This window comes from Haliotis asinina, chromosome 2 (assembly GCF_037392515.1).
Source record: "Haliotis asinina isolate JCU_RB_2024 chromosome 2, JCU_Hal_asi_v2, whole genome shotgun sequence".
Classification (NCBI taxonomy): domain Eukaryota; kingdom Metazoa; phylum Mollusca; class Gastropoda; order Lepetellida; family Haliotidae; genus Haliotis; species Haliotis asinina.
In genome coordinates, this window is record NC_090281.1 from 82,478,016 (window position 1) to 82,496,099 (window position 18,084).

At 37.7% G+C, this 18,084-nt stretch overlaps 2 protein-coding genes across 7 annotated transcripts in view; one reads left to right on the forward strand and one right to left on the reverse strand.

Moving 5' to 3' along the window:
- The window catches only part of LOC137274447 (sarcalumenin-like), a 276,599-nt gene that overhangs the window by 247,591 nt on the left and 10,924 nt on the right, over positions 1-18,084 (reverse strand). The window lies entirely within an intron of this gene.
- Positions 1-18,084, forward strand: part of LOC137274438 (microtubule-associated tumor suppressor candidate 2 homolog) — a 143,578-nt gene that overhangs the window by 22,673 nt on the left and 102,821 nt on the right. For 2 of the 6 annotated variants that reach the window (XM_067807612.1, XM_067807615.1), the window contains exon 1: positions 14,096-14,309. The exons of 3 other annotated variants lie outside the window; for them this stretch is intronic. In XM_067807612.1, the coding sequence (XP_067663713.1) occupies positions 14,307-14,309 (3 nt within the window). In that variant the 5' untranslated portion in view covers positions 14,096-14,306. Of the gene's footprint in view, positions 1-137; positions 371-14,095; positions 14,310-18,084 lie in introns of those variants that run through there. One more of the 6 variants, XM_067807616.1, reaches the window with a different exon arrangement.

An 18,084-nucleotide genomic window follows, 5' to 3' on the forward strand; every position in this document is an offset into this window, starting at 1 on the left:
AAGATAATGTTGTTAATCCTACAAATTGATTTAAAAGTGTTGAAGCCTATTAGAACTATCTACCTGTAAACAACTTAATGTTCAAAGTAGAGTAGCAGATGCAATTTCTGCCTCCTCAGAGGCAGTTGTTTTTTGGCGTCTGCTGCTGGTGTTATTCAGTGGTTGGGGTGAAGGGAATCTGCAGAAACAGGCATCAGATCAGGGGGAGTTTTCCACACGCGCTATCATCTGCTACACTGACAGGGAAATTTTGGATAATTGGATTGCGTGGCGCAGTCAGCAGCAAGTTTGATGGATTCTCGATCGGACTCAGCAGTGGTTGTTCTAGGGAGAATAATGTGCAGATTTCTGGAGAGCATCCAGTAGTTCTGTGAGTATTTTGCAATGAGATATGGAGTTTCTTGTTTTGTTGGCACTGTTGACTAACTGTTTTTCTCCTGAGATCAACGTGTAGCCAAGACTTTCACTTGTTTAACTTGCCTGCAATCAGTTTTGCTGTATTTTCTCTCATGATAGGCTTCAACCATTTGCAAGTGGTGACACATCAAATTATGATGTCTTCTGTTTGTGGTGTTGCCTTTGTTGTGAGTTTTGAAATCGGTTCACTGCCAAACTATGCATTTATGTTACTTTCTGTGGCTTATCCATGAACATACTGGATTTGAAGTGTAGAAAAAGGAATACCTTATTGTAATGTTTTAAATATATTGTTGTTTGATCATTCTTTTGTCATCCAGTCTATGTGTTAAGGGGGAGAATAATTCCTCGGTTGTTTGCCAAAACTGCTTTCTGGTCTTTGTTTATCAAGGTCAAAGGGCAGAATGTTGTCAGTTGTGGGACTAACGACTTTCTGTAGCAAGCTTGTATGTATACATATGTGTTTGTAAAAGTAGCATTTGTATTGAAGAACTTGTGCATTTATCAAAGGATAACAGTCACAAACTGAATAAAATAACATAACATTCAAGATTCACTTTTCCACTGCCTATCAGAATCACAGAAAATAGTATAACACACACATGATGTATGGACATGTTTTTTGTTTGTGTACTAGTTATTTTTTAACCTTGTCCTGCTGTGATATTATTGAATATTGCTGAAAGCAGCTTAAAAACTCATGTCACTCTCTTATTCACAAATGGGTTCGATTCCCCACTTGGGTAAAATGTGTAAAGCCCATTTCTGGTGTCCCTTGCCATGATATTACTGGAATATTGCTAAATGCAGCTTTTAACTCAAGTCGTGCAACTGACTCTATCATACACTCACCAATGCAAGGTGGAGTATGTAGTATTTAGTAAGGGCTGGTAGCCTAGTAGTTACCTTGCTTGTCTTATAGAAAACCATGTTAGATTTCCTACAAAGGTGAATATGTAAAAGAACAGTTTTTGTGTTCTCTCCTCCGCAGGCCGTGATGTTACTTGTTTATCATTATAAGCAGTATACAACACAACTCACAAATGAGCACCCACTGTCCAGAAAATAAAAATACCTATCCTCACTCAAAGTACCTATGGTGGGAATTGAACCCAGACCATTGACATGACAATTGAATGCTTCAACCACGAGGTTATCTCACCATCCCTTAATATGTAATGTGTGAACAGATTGACAGGCATGGTAGAATCATAAAACCACAGTAAGGCAAGGCCTATGTAAGTCCCAGACCGTCTATACTTCAGTCCCAGTATGGGGTCCTGTATCAGGGATCTGGTAACACTAGCTAAATGCCCCAATTGACTGATAAGATTTGTTTCAAATGTAAACAGCTTGTACTATGATATAGTCTTGTAGCTTTTGGTAAGTGTTAGCCCTGACTAACCTTTGTCTGCTAATGATCCCTGTTGCTTGTTGGAAACGCTTTCATCTTCTGGAGGTAGAGTATGTAAGGTAGGTGGTGCAAGGCATTGTGGGTAGTGTGTTTAGAGGTAATATTGGGGTTGGGATTGTGTAGGAACTGTGCTGGGTTAAGTATTCAACTGCAGGTTAATTCTTTGGTTTCTTGGTCTTTCACCACAATACATTTGCTTAGGGGTTTTACCAAAGTAGTAAATATTGGGGAAGGGAATTGTATAGGGGTAGCTATATGATGGTGGGTTCAGGTTTTGGTTTCTAGGTCTGTCAGCACCAAAATCCGTGCTTATGGGTTTCACAGAATTGGTAAACATCAGGCCTGTATTCCTCAGGTTTTGTCCCTCTTTAAGGTTTCACATCATGATACAACTGATATACTGTTTAATATGGCATTAAACTCAATAAACTCCTCATACATCAAGCTGTGGTAAAAGACACTGTAAGTAAAATATTTTTCAAGGCAGTATTCTACTAATATCACTGTTCACTTACTCTTAAGAGCAGGGGCCGTGGGGTAGCCTAGTGGTTAAAGTGTTTGCTTGCCAAAATGCACAGGCTTGATTCTCCACGTGGATGCAGTGATATGCCCATTTCTGGTGTCATCTGTTATATTGTTGGAATATTGCTGAAAGCAGCAAAAATGAAACTAACTCACTACTCTTAAGACTGACATAAAAGATTTGATTTATGACCTACCTGAGCTTGTGTGACTGTGCCACGGTAGCATGGCTCCTCCCACTACTTTGGATATTCCAGTGCAAATTATACTGGCTCATGAAAGCTCAGTTAATGAAGTGAAAGATTATGAACGTGTAAGACGAATTATGAAGGAATGAAATGTTAATGCATATGATGTTTCAGGGCCACTTTTTGCTGCTACTCGTATATCAGTATCATGCTTTTCATGACGTCTAAAGGTTTATCACAAACGTTTAAGATGAATTAGATTTGCATTAATTTTAGAGGTTGTTGATTGAAGTTTATAGCTTCAGAAACAGCTGACAAGAGATAAGGTTCCTATTCATTAATGTTAACTAACATTTAAAGGTGAGACTTAACCCCTGTATATTTTCAATAATCTTGTCATGACAACATACCCCATTTTGCCAGTGTGAGTTGGCAACTAAAGAAATATATACTGCCTCTCTTATTTAGCAGGGGATGGTGTGTCCGAATGGTGGTTAGAGTGTTCACTTATCAATTGGACCTTGCTGTGATATTGCTGGAGTGAGTGAGTTGAAAATCTAAAGTCACATCGGCAGTATTTCAGCCATATGGTGACAGTATTGTTGGAATGTTGTTAAAAACGCAGTAACGCTACACTCAGTAACTTACTTGTAGACTGATCAAATGGTAATGATTTTCATTTAATTTTTCATTAGACATGAACATGATGAAATGGGGCATGGTGTAATGCCAGACCTCAGAAATGCCATAAAACATAAAGTATTGCCGGCAGGATTACTTAACCAAATGAGATCCATCATCTGGTCTTGAGACATAAATATACTCAACCACTTGCTGGTGTCTGTTACAGAAATTAGCTTGGGGCCTCAAAACAACCACGGCTTGCATGCTGTGTGTGATCCTTAAGAAAAAAAAATGAAAGAATATTCTGTGGAAGTCATGTGTTTATTTTGAGTGCAATTTCTCTGAAATTATTTTTTCATGAAAACATGTCAAGATGAGTGATCATGACACTCATTGTGATCTTTTCGTTTCTGAAGATTCTCCATGCCATAAAATAATCACTTGATAAAATCATCACATGGAGAAAAACATCAAAATGTATTTGACTGTATATTTCATAGTGACTTGACTGAAGTTGTCATGTTTGATATATCACACTTGTTCACTGTTTAAAGATTTTATGGTTATCAATAGTTTCAGTGCCAATCATAAGAAACATTAAATCTGAAATGTTTATTTTATGGTTGTTCTATTGGTCCTTAGTCTGTCTCACAGTTCCTGAACCACATTATTTTCCATACTGCCTTACCTTCTGTGTAGTGCCTTATTAATAAAGCGAGTCTACATTTCCTCAGGCTCTGAGTCTTTGTTCCCACTGGGGCTCCTTTTCAGTTTATATGGGTTAGTTTGTTACTATCATAATTATGTATATTCAGAGACTAAGCATTAGTCTAATGGGTCCTGTGAATTTTCAGTGGGTCAGCCTGACATCTGAAACTTACAGGTCCCAATGTCTTGTTACTTTGAAACACCATTTGTGAACACTGTTCTTTAGGTGCTAATAATCAGTATGTTTTATGTGTGTTACAATCAGTCCTTAAAACGTGTGGCTATGCTTTTTGTAAGAGGTGAATGACGGGATCGGGTGGTCAGACTCGCTGACTTGGTTAACACATGTCATCAGTTCTCAATTGCATAGATCATGCTGTTGATCACTGGATTGTCTGGTCCAGACTCAATCATTTACAGATCACCGCCATATAGCTGGAATATTGCTGAGTGTGGCGTAAAACTAAATTCACTCTCTCACTCACTCTTTAAAAATTGAATGGAACTCTTAGGCAAGACCAGTTTCTCAATTGAATGAATATGTAAAAGATTTCTCGCAAATGTCATCTTAAAGAGTTTTTCCTGCTGATAAAGTATGTTGTTATATCTACAGTTTCTGGAGAAATTCTTGTGTTTGAGTGTTGTCAAGAGCTTTCAGCTCCTTGCGAGCTTTCATCTTTTGGCAGCTGAAGTGACAAACATTCTTTGTGTAATTCAATTTTCGGCAAGGAATTCCTTCAATGCATACCTTCTTTGAACAACTTCAAAATATGCTGCTGTTTGCTATAAGACTGATTATTATTGGCAGACATGTCATCAAGGTGTCATCATACTTTCTATGTGCACAAGCAGTTCTGAAGGAGATAGTATGTAGTGATGACGATGGAGCTGCTTGTTTGGCATGCATGCATCAGTTTCTCAAGACGAGAAACCATTTGTTCCCCCTCAGTAGAATTTGTTTGACCTTCTGGTTTCAAAGATACGTGTGGACAGACTATGCACAGGATCAAACAGTTTCTAATTTGATCTTATTGCAAGCAGAGCGCAGATCTTTGTTTGGAAAAGGATCATCTAGAAGTGGCACTGCACTCTTAATAGAGGTTGTGGTAGGTGGATGGGGGATTGTGGTTTGGAGGAGAGAGTGGTTCTGGGTTGAGTGATACCCACAGGTTTGTTGCAAAGCTAAAGTAGAAAAAAGCAGTTGGTATCCACATACTCATCCTATCTATTCAACTTTTAAATGTCGCTCAAGAATCTAAAATAGAAAATAGCCTGGTTCATGTTCAACCTGTGGAGATTCATGGTCAGAATAGGTCTACAATACCCCTACACTTATTGTAAGAGCTGTACAATCATAGTGCAATTAATAATCTGGACAATTCTTACCGTGACTTCACTGGTTTGCCTAATTCAGACTATTTACTGGTCACTGGTATAGCTGCAATAGTGCTGATTGAGACACTAAAGAACATTCATTTACTTTGTATGCTTGCCACAAAAGGGGTCTATGTTTGTCGTAAGAGGCGACTAACAGGATCGGGTTGGTTGACTTGGTTGACACATGTCATTGGTTCCCAGTTGCGCAGATTGATGCTCATGTTGTTGATCACTGGATTGTCTGATCCAGACTCGATTATTTACAGACCACTGCCATATAGCTGAAATATTGCTGAGTGCGGCATAAAACTAGACTCACTCACTCACTCATTTACTTTGTATTTATCAAACAGATGCATTACTAAGGATGTTCCAAGGTTAGGCTAGTCCACCAATTGAAACTGATGCAACTCACAACATTGTTATTTAAACCTCAAATTAAATCTGATTATCATCCTTGGTTATTCATCAACATGCCACGGCTTGTTTGTTAAAACAAATGTGCAAGTTAATGTGGTATGTGCGTTTACACATGCTCAACCATATGCTGGTATCTGTTAGCAAAATGAACTTAGTGCCTTGTAATAACCATGGCTTGCATGAATCTTCGTAATAATCTGCTCCTCATTGGACTGTCCTTTTTCACAAATCATGCTGTGTTTCAGACTCCAATGTAGCTAAAATTCTTGACAATGTTAAATCGAACTCAAGGTTATAAACATTGCTCATGAAAATTGACATGAAGCTTCAGTGGTGTAATAAACGTGAACACAACAAAAAACTTCATACAATGGAGAACATGTACACACCGTGGACCATTGGCTTCCTTGTACCAGGCCCAAACCTGTGTCATAGTATGTGGCAGAGCAGAAATGCTGTAGAAATTCATTCACCTCACCCAGTGTTGATTGTATACTCAACATTGACCTCAGGTTTGCATGTACCAGGCCCAACCCCATGGTCTGTAATTGAGCAGAAATACTTGAGAAACCCATTCACCTTACCCAGTGTTGATTGTATACACAACATTGATCTTGGGTTTCCCTGCACCAGGCCCAAAAACTCAGGTCATAACTGAGGAGAAATACTGGGTAAACCCGTTCACTCTGGTTGACATTTTATTATATGCTCATTGTATGCCCTGGCTATGAAAAGATCTTGAATGCAACAACGAACACCAATTCACTTTGCCTTGCAGAGTGGTGAACTATATACACCATTGACCACTGGTTTCCCTGCACCAGGCCCAAACCTACAGCTTATAACCAAGCAGAAATACTGGGTCAACCCATTCACTCTCACTGACATTTTGTTAAGCGGCCATGGTACGCCCTCACTAAGAAAAGATATGACACCACTCTTTGTGATCCAGGTGATCTTGACATTTGAAGGCAAGGTTAGATCAGCCAGGTGAATGTGGTATGAAGGATATCCTGATTCCGGGAATGTACCTTACCAGCACTAAGGTGATGATACACTAGCAGTGAATGACTTCTGATGGTATGTATCCACTGCCCTGGAAATGCCTGTATGAGTCTCGCTGCTATATTTGGGCTATGACAACAGAACTCCCATTAAGACACCATATTCTCATCTGGGTGTTGAATAGATTGATTATATACTAGATATCCGGTCTAGTATATATCATATCACCTTTTGTAGTGATGAAGTGTTAAAATATACTTCTAAGCCAATTATTTTGATGAAGGACAGATTGCTGATATACATGTGATTTTCATTATCTTAAATTCATTATTTTCATTTTTTATTTGTGGTAGCAAGTATTAGGATAGCTTGTCAGGAATTTAGCTTATGAGTGGTCAGCCTGCTGGTTGCAAGAGGTATCTAAATTGTTTGTATGGTCTGTCTTCTTGACCTGACTTTGTGCAGTGGTTAAACTATTTGCTTGTCATGCTGAAGATCTGGGTTCCTTTCCCCAGATTAATACAATGTGTGAAGCCCATTTCTGCTGTCTCCTGCTGATATTGCTGCAGTAAGGGTGACATAACACCATAGTCACTCAATCACTCATGACCTGATTCATGACTTGTCATTGTATCCTGATAGTTGCTCTTTATATTAGTCACAGGATATCTGGTCGTGGCTTCTCGATTTACTGAACATTTTGTTGGAAAGAGACAAGTATTAGATACTAGCAGGTCTTGAGGATGTGTGTAGGTGGTGAGTCACTGCACGTCTTGAGTATTACATGCACTTAGGTTTTTCCATAATTCTGCCTTAGCTCCGTCAGATAATAGTCATGAAAAACTATTTCAATATCCATAACATAGGGAGGCAGTGTGTGCAAGATTGGCAATTACAGGTGACATATGCCCTAGCTTTACCTTGATATATTACTCAGAGGCTATGAATGGTTATCAGTTGAGTTAGAATATAGTCCAATGCTGTGCTGCTTCATACTGAAGTGTAATCATATCTGATGGATATGAGTAGCATATTAATGTGCACAGTACATTTATATTGGGCAAGCATGTTATTTTCGAGTTGAATATTTTGAAGTGATTTATAAAAATGTCCTCAGACCATTGTTATTTGATATAAGTAGTTTAGTGGTTTATGTTTCTCTCACAGTGGTTTATTTAAGATATTGCAGCAGAATGTTCTTTCACTTGTTTGAGTGGCATTTTTAAAAGGTGGAAGTCAGATAGAACAAGTATATATGGATGACAACTTTAATTCTAGAGCAAGACATTTCACTGTGTGCCTCACTGGCTTGTATAATGTCCCCTTAACTCTGTCGTTTGTTGTCATCACATTGTTAATCATGTATACATTGTATGCTCTGTTTATCACTGGTTTCTACCAGCACCTACGTTTATACTTGTGATGTTTTATTATCCCTTTATTTGTTATCATCACTTGTTAATTAGGTAGTCTTCTGTTGTACATATATCACCTGTTATCTCCCTGTATCATTCATACTTCGAAACGATACAAGATCCTGTATCAAAACGTGCTTCAGAATTAGAGAAATTGTCATCCCTATGTATTTGTTTTATCTATTTCTTCTTTCATTGCTTATTTAACATTGGGGGCTGTGGGGTAGACCACTGGCTAAAGTGTACGCTTTTGTTGAAAGCACAGGTTTGATTTCCCACATAGGTACAATGTGTGAGGCCCATTCCCTGCTGTGATGTTGCTGCAATATTGCTCAAAGTGGTGTAAACTAAACTCACTCACTCAGTGTCCTCCCTTTATTTGTTTGTCAACAACTCACTGAATCACTTTTGGAACATTGCTAAGATCAGTGCAAAAACACAGCTTACTTCATTTTACCAAGAATGATTTGACTGCCTCCTTCATTTGGAATATGGGTTATGAAACCATAAATATTTTGCAAGTGTAACCTAGAAGCCTTTGCTTATCACTCTGAAAACCCAAGTTTAACATCCCCACAAATATACAATGTGTGAAGCCTGACTCTAGTGTTCTCTGCAGTGATATTGCTGGCATATTGCTAAAAGTAGCATAAAACCATGCTCGCTCAAACTCACTGTGGATATCGTATCCAAAATTCTGTTGGTACAGCTCAACTGTATGTACAGCTGATGCATCATTGAAACAGTATATGAAAGAGTGAATGATTGAATAAGTTTAGTTTTATGCCGCACTCAGCAATATTCCGTCAAAATGGCAGCAGTCTGTAAATAATTGAGTCAGGACCAGACAACCAGTGAGCATCAGTTTGCGCAATTGGAAACTGATGACGTGTCAACCAAGTCAGCAAGCCTGACCACCCAAGAGATGATCTCTCCTTAGTTACCTCTTAGAGACAAGCATACTGGCCAATTATGGCAAGCATGGGTTGCTGAAGACCTGTTCTACCCCAGATCTTCACAGGTTGTACATGTAAGAGACATTCAATAGATACTATAACATTTACATTAAGATATCCCAGGAAACACCTGTCAACAGCCCACTCAACCATGTGTTCATCTGCAGCCTCCTGTAATAACTGCAGACAATGTAAGTGAAACTTTAAAGGTTAACACCTAACACTGAGATAATGAGGATGTGCCCTGTCTTGACACTGGTAGATTTGTATTGGCGCCTTGCCATAGGCTTAATTTGCTTAATTTGCTACACAGCTGAATAATTTGAGGAGCAAACAGTGTCTGCTTTACATGATTTCTTTCTTTAATTCTGTGCATATTTGTCATGACACACCGGACAAGGTTTTGTCAATTTGTGTAGATGCAAAATATACTGAGATAAATCAATAAAGGAACACAGGAAAATTCAAGTGTTCCTTTAATATTTTAGTTTTCAACACCTGCTCGGAAGAGCACTATGGTAAGAAATTTGAGAATAAATAAGGGAACACTGCCGTGAAATAGTGTTCCCGTATTTGTTTCTCTCAGAAAATATACATCTCTGGCAACACATCCATAAGAGATGTGTGAAGACATATTTACATTATGTTAAGTAATTTTTATGAAATTCAACTTTAGATGTTACTTTACAAATGTGATGAAAATTTTTATGAGCAGTTGAGTTGGGTTTTTTATTTTGTCGCTTTTAGCTATATTCTGACAGTATCATAAATGGAGACATCAGAAGTAGGCTTCACACATTGTACCCTGTGGGGAATGAACTTTAGTCTTAGGCATGGCAGGTAAACCATAAGGCCACCAAAATTAAAGGGTCTTGAATGAAACATTAATGTATCATTCAACTGTTTGGCAGCAGCCTATAGATGATTAATGGCTTCGCCAGTAACAACAGTAATGAATGTTAAGAAAGCCATTCCATGCCTTTAAGATATGATGAACCCATGAAGGTCCCGGGGTAGAAAAGCCTTCAGCAACCCATGCTTGCCATAAAAGGCAACTATGCTTGTCGTAAGAGGCGACCAACGGAATCGGGTGGTCAGACTTGCTGACTTGGTTGACACGTCATCGGTTCCCAATTGCGCAGATTGATGCTCATGTTGTTGATCACTGAATTGTCTGTTCTAGACTTGATTATTTACAGACTGCCTCCATATAGCTGGAATATTGTTGAGTGTGGCCTAAAACTTAACTCACTCATTCACTTTCTTTTTAAATGGTGATTTGATTTTACATGCCGGGAGATATAGTCGACGCCTCGTCTGTCCGTCCGTCCGTAATCAGTAAAACTTGATAGATATGTAGGGCAGACCCCAGTGTGGTGCCTTTTGGTATTTACGTTTTTTTCTGATTCATTATTTTCTCTGTTTCTATGGAAACGTTTCGGACTTAGTCTCAAAATGGAGGTATGGGCTTTGTTTCCGGAGCAGAACTCAAAAACCGTTCAATATTTTTCTGCAAAACTTGGTAGATATATGAGTCTGAACCTGTAGTGGTACCTTTGGTATTTACAGGTTTTAGTGATTTATCATTTTCTCAGTTTCCTTGGAAACTTTGACTTACTCTCAAAAGTGAGAGGTGTGTTTTGTTTCTGGAGCAGAACTCAAAAACTTAATATCTGTCAGTGTTACGTCGTAGTTATGTGTGGCAGACCCCAAAGTGGTTCCTTTTGCTATTTACAAGTTTTTATGATGTATTATTATTATTGTTGCTGACTTCGTTTCTGGAGCACTACTCGAAAACCATTTCATATCTTTCAAAAGACCTTGGCAGACATACAAGACAGATCTTGAAATGGTGACTTTTTCTAATTACAGATATATGGCATTTATATTTTTCATGAATTCCATGGAAACAATTCTGACTTGGTGTAAAAACACAATAAGTAATTGTCGGATGATTTGTCCTTTCAAATATGTTGGGGCAGGGGGGATATGTCATCTGCTGATGACTCTTGTTCATTTGTCTGTAAGATCATGGAACATGTATGGCTGGGGAGAAGTCCCATTAAAGTGAAAGGAATGTAGGTTTAAGCAATCATGATAATTTTATGAAAACATGGCTCAAGGACATGATTTTAAATTTTTTTGTAAACATGCAAATATGTATTATGATCGATGTGTTTATTGTTGAAACCTGAGGCAATGTAATAGGCTTTGTCAGTCATGTTAATGAGGTCTTAAAAATGTAGTCTGAGCATGTTTGAGGAGAGAGTGAGGTTGACGGTTTGAATCTCGGGAAGTTGGTACTTGTTGTTTATCTGCCTAGTGCTAGGCATTAGGGAATAAAACAAGGAAAAGTCAGCTAGGAGACTAGGTGAGTGCATATATACAGTGTCTTGAAAGGGTATCCATTTTAAAGAATGAGTAAACTTCTGTCTTTTGTTCTCTTTTAACCATTGCATATGAATGATTTTCTGTCTTAAAAACATGTTGTTAATTAATAATAAGGGTTTAAAGGTTGTTACTACTTAATCCCCTTAGTCATTGGCTTCATCATTGGTGCTGTTTGTTGTTTCAGTTCCCTACTGGCCTCTTTCAATTATGTACCATTTGTTTCTTCTGTTACTTGCTGTTGTTAATGTTGATCCGCTGTTTGTCACAACATACTATGTGTATAAAGCTTCTCACTATTTTGTTGTACTCACTTTTAGCTTGGTATCAATATGAGAATCTACAACGAAATGTCACTTGACGTATCACACAAGAAGTGGTAATCCATAAAGTTGTATGTTTCATTTCAGCATCAGCCTCATACAGAGAAAATGCAGTCAACTTAAATGAAGCATTAAACTGTATTGAACCATGAACATACTTGAAGGACTAATTTGTGTTTCTTTTCATGGAAGTATGATTTGGAAAGCATGTCACAACAATAAAGTTACTGGCAATCAGAATGTTTAATTGTTGGTTTTATGATGATCAACTGGTCATATACCTGTAGTCATGTATGTGGTATCATACACTTCCAGTGGGAACATTGCTCTTACAGACTACAGCCGATTTGCCACTCCCAGATTTAACTATGTACCATGTGTACAGGGTGCAATATGAGGCTTTAATATCACTCAACGCTGTTTCATATAGAATTTCACCAATCATGCTTTCACCATGTCAACTTTTCAGATGAATGAGAAAATACAGTAGAGGTGTTTGAATTAGTCAAGATTCAAAATATATGTTTCAAATAGGCAATATCCATAACTAAATACTAAATTCATTTGTAAACAAAATAAATGGAAAATAACAGGACTTGGCTTGTAAACAGCCTGAGTAGAGCAGTTACCTGTCTGGTGATGCCAAAAGGCTCTAGATTTGATGCCAGACTTCCTTTCGTTCAGTTTTCCAAATGTTCAACATTTTGTTCGATGTTAATAAAGAAAGTTGTCAACTTGCAGTAAAAGCACCTCTATGAAGATAAAGGTAGTGTATTTTCTCATTCATCTGAAAACTATAAGTGGTTGAAATAAAGGAATAAAAAATGTTATCAGCTATTGTTTTCTCAAAGCCGTGAAGCATGTTGGACAGGACATACTACATGCCATTCAGTGTTTTTCAAGACATATTGTTTTGCTCTTCCAGTAGCTTACTGAAGATGTTGAAAGAACAAATCTCTCCTGCGAAGAGCACAACCAGCTGCTTTATGTTGATAGAGCAGCTAGTATTTATTTCAGATTAAGTAAACATTCTGCTCAGATAAAAGTCAGAATTTGTGCATATCATGTACACATTTATTCCATGTGGAAAACAGGAATTACTTCATCACATGAAAAACTTGCTCCTAATTTGTATTTTGCAATAATGTGGAAGAGAAGGGGAAATTCACTTATTGTGTATATCTTACAAAAATGCTACCTGAACAGATGCATCATGAAAGGATTAGGTCATCTAAAAAAAATGAGACAAATAATACTGATATTGTGATGAGTAATTGTCTAATGCATTTGGTAGTATTAATATGAACATAGATAGCATGAACATATGTTACTTTATGAAGGTTTGGCTTAGAATTGGTTCATGGTCAGGCTCCCTGTCTCGCTTGACATGTCCCAAATGTGTGCGCATGCTGTTGCACCTTGGATTGTTTGGTCCAGACTCAATGGAAATGTGTAGGTTTACCTTCTGATAAATCCTATCAGAGTAAACCCTTTGTACCTATTGGCTATAATCTGGCTGTAATATGTGGGTAAAATCAAATGAACTGGAAAAATAACTCCCACAAATGGCCATTTGCAAAGGGACATATTTGACAACATTTCCCAATTCAAGCTTGAATACCTGGATTGATTGTTAATGATCGCCTTGGTTAGATTCACACACTGATTGCCATGCTTGTGCTGTACCCTTCACATTATCTTGTATTGCAGTGTGTCAGAGGCTGACCTACACTCAACCCCCTACAGCACCCGATGACACAATTAGATCACTCTTCAGTGGTCCGATTTCCTTATACATTCAGCAATTGAAATGATGCATAAAGTGTTCACTTTCCAATCACTTTAAAGCTACAATTCATATCTGAAGTTGCAGAATTGATTGGTTGCCAGGCAACGGGTTTGATGGGCAGAAGCATTGTTGTCCATATCCCTCGCTTTCTTGGTTAATATATAATGAGTCTATCATCATTGTCTTAACCAGGTGGGATTGGCGTGAAAGCCATGTTTAACAGTGTAGATAAATGTTTTCAGATATCATATACACTGGGCAGACATTGATTTCATTGCCCTCTTGTGCAACGTGCGTTGCTATTGCAGTCAGTATACGCTAAGTGATTTCCTATGATAAATTATTCGATATTGATTTTCTGAGGTTGGTGCTGTATGCACATATTGACGATGACAGAATGTTATCCCTTGTAGTTATTGGGACACAACAGAGGGCATCTGACAGTGGATGCTTCATTCATGCCTTGGAGTATAAATTTAATTCAAACAGTTATCTTATAGACATAAAGAAATTGAGTGGAAGCTGATTGTGACCTGTGATGTCATTGGTGACCTGATTTTACCTTCTTACGAGTAATGATATGCTGCATCTATCAGCCGTGGCTTGATGATAGTAGGAGGTATAGCATACATCAGTTGACTGTGGACTAACAGCCATAACACACGTCTGGATTATCAGTGTGTAGTAACAGGTTGTCTCTCACAAGGGATGTATCACACTGTGCCACTTGGTTGTTGACTGACTGTGATACAAGCACACTATGGTAAGAATGGCGCTGTAATAAGCATTGTATGTTTACTGTTTTAGGTTTTTAGGTCAACAGACTCACTTAGTTACAGATAGTCATTATCTGAAGTGGAGAGTTATGGTAGATTAGAATGGATTTGGCTGAATTTGGTATACTTATACAGAGATTAGTTTCAGTGTAGTATAGAACTGTATCAATATGATGATGAATATGTGTAGGTTCCATTATTGGTTTAATCATTTCTGGTATAAACTAGCTTGATCAATATCAGACGAGGGAACCAATATTACCAGACATGTCTATAGCTTATCAGAAACATATGATATTATAAGTACAACAGTTTTGTATATAAGGTCCGGTGAAAGTTTGATCTGTTTGACAGTCATGAATAATATATCCTATTGATTAGTTGAAAAGGAATGAGTTTTAGTGACATGTAAAGAACCAATGATCAGTTTTACTAAGGTTGTTTCAGCTCATACTCTGTTGAATACTGTCATGTTTGTATATCACATTGTGTTTTAGAGAAGTATTTTTCACCAGTCACAGCTGTTTCAGTGAAGAGAGTATGAACCATGTGTGAAGTCATCCATATTATTATGTCTGAATTGTCAAGATGTGCACATGTGGATGATTATAATTATACCAGCCTTGTCCAACACATGGGGTTATCTTTACATCCCAAGTTTGGTCATGAAAATGTAATAGTTGTTTGATAAGGAGTGTGATAGTGAGATAACGTCAAGGCCTATCCCATGTGGAAACTATTTCCGTTTTTACCTGGTCTCCAATCACCACATGGTTTGACGACTGGGATGATAAACTTTCGTATTAGCAGTGGTGTCAGTGTTATTCAAAATCTACAGCATCTAAGAAAACATTGTACAGTTTAGCATTAGACATATAACTCATAAAATTAACTTCTATGTGAAAATATTCTTATTTCAATACATTCAAACATACAGAGATATGATTTTTCTGCTGTCATTGTGTACTCACCTATAAAATGAGTTCATACATATCTGATGTTATCATTTGGTACAACACAGGTGTTAGAATTGGGTTCATTATGGCTGATTATTAGCTTTGTCTGACTTTGTTATATGAGTTGAAATTGTTTATTTCTTAATAAGAAGGACTGAAAGTATAGTCATGATCATCTCTTCATCTCATGATTCATCCTCTCGAACATGGGCCAGTACATATGTACTTAAATGTACATACTTATTGTTGTTTAATTCATTCACCATTTGTCAGCCTTTTATACACCCAAGTCTTCATCATAGGTCTTGTTCAACTTTACTGCCTCCGGGGTCAAGTGAAAGGGGTATCTACCCAAATTATAGAAGGTCTGAGGTTCGAACCTCGGGCACAAACATAAATATATGGGTTTGCTGCTACATGATTGTGGCTCAGCTTTTATAGGTAATAAGACAGGACTTTGCCGACAGTTTTTTGTGTCTGAGCAGGGATCATTGTTAAACTTCAGCACCACTTGTCAGTGGCTTAGCTGCATAACTGAGGCATTGGTCAAGTCTTGTAAAAACAAACATGGATACCGTTACCACTCACTCAACCAGCTAACCACCTACACCACACCACACCACACCACACCACACCACACCACACCACACCACACCACACCACACCACACCACACCACACCACACCACACCACACCACTCCCCGTGTACAGCACAGTAGAAACTATGCAGAATCTGCCATGGTCAGAAGATGTACAAGCGTAATGTTTTGTTTCCCAGTGATTCAGGTCAATGATAATTAATTCATATTTCTCTGTGCCTGTTTCTCAGAGGGTTTAACCAGTACGCTTGTCACAGAGCAAATCAATAAAAGTGGGATAGGATCATGGCAGAATTTAACCCCAGATGTTTTAACATTTAGACAAGTCAATTGTGAGAGGTGTAAAGGATTGAGTCGAAGGATTGGAGTGATGTGGAAAAAGTGGTTAAACTATCGAACATGACAAGCATGGAATTAGCCTGTACATGCAGGTAGTCACTCAAGGAGTTTATACTGTCTGACATGTATTGTAATGATACAAATGAATAGAAATCACAGTGGAATTAGCAAAATGTTTTGTTCCAGTTTTCAACACATACTCTACATCACTTTCTTAAGAGAATAGGAGAGAAACTTATGATGGGTTTGTATCTCGTACATAAAAAATGTAGTGTGCCAGACAATTAACATGGGGACCGAATGCTTTTTTATATTTATTTTAGCAACATTTTTGTATTGATTTTAATAATATTTTAATCTTTAACAGTTACTAATGGATCCTGTCATGCATAAAGAAGTCAGCAGGTATATTAGTCAAAAGCACAATTAAAAAAACGTTAAAGGCTTTAATGATAAATCTTACAACCCTGAGCAAATAAGGGTATGTGTATATAAAGTCCAAACAGTGCATTTGAAATCAATAGAGATCTTCAGCGTATTTGCTCTGTGACGTCACTCTGAAAAAATGACTAAAAGGTTTATATCACCCTGTTTAATATCCTGTTAGATGATGACTGCACTAAGAGTATAATAGTATATAAACATTATAACGCGGTTGGTTGCCAGTGTGAGGGTGGGTGCCACTGGGTGCAGGTTGTGTAGGTGCACAAGTGTATTGTATGCATTCCTGTGTAAAGATGCTCTTTCCAAGGTATTGTATTCATGAGCCAATGTGTTTTTGTAATCAGAAGATACTGTATGGAAGAATATCCAGTTTTCAATTTGACAAAGAGAAAGTGACTTAATTTTGCGTACATTAAACCATCATTAAAATATTGACCTCTATCTTTCTTATATGTTAAGACAAAAGTTTCAGTGGAGGGGGTGCATTGTTACATTAGTGGATTATTATTTTCATACCTGGAAAAAACCTTTTCAACGTACATTTTTTATTGAAACATCATTAGTGTAAATCATAATTTATTCCCAAATTTGAAAACCAGTGAGGCATGTAGTACATCTGTGATAGAGTAGATGTTGATGTTATTCAAGTGAAGGATTTAGGACATGACAGTAAGCCCTGTGGATCGTGTGTGTCATTGAAATGATATGGTGGATACATGATAGAAATTCTTCAGACTTAATTTCAAAGTATGCTTGAGCATGTTTGTCCCAGATAGAGTGTGATGGAAACTCTGATATTTATACATGCAATGGCAGCATGTTACATGGTCGACACAGATAAACAGTCTGACGAAAGTTGTAACCGAATATCTCTGCTGTGATTTCTTCTTGGCAAGAGATACATAAATGTAGTGCATAGTGATTAACACAGAATTGAAGCCACCTTGGGTTATACCACAAATACTGTTAAAGCTGTGGTCCGTATTGAATCCAGTCTTTTTTCAATGACCCCCTGAGTGTTGACAAGGTTAATCTTGGGGGGAAAATTGTTGGCATGTTTCTTTGTATGTTTTTTTCAGAAATCTAAGGAAGTGTTCCTGCACATTCAGAGCATTGTCCTCACCAGAGTCTTTTTGTAACGTGACATAATCACATACAAGAGGTGCATGGTAGAAAAATCAGGGCATTTGGCAAACAAGCTTACTACATTCCATTAATGTCCTTTTCCACCATTTATGATTGTTGATCAGCCTCTGTAGATTGTTTGGATGTGTGTCATCATTCCTTGGCAATCTGAATCATGTATTCAATCATGTGATAATCTGGTCGTGAACCACAAGATATCATATATTCCAATTAATTCCACACAGTTATTATAAGTGAGTTGTCTAAGTGAAAGTATAAGGTGAGAGAGTGAGTTTAGT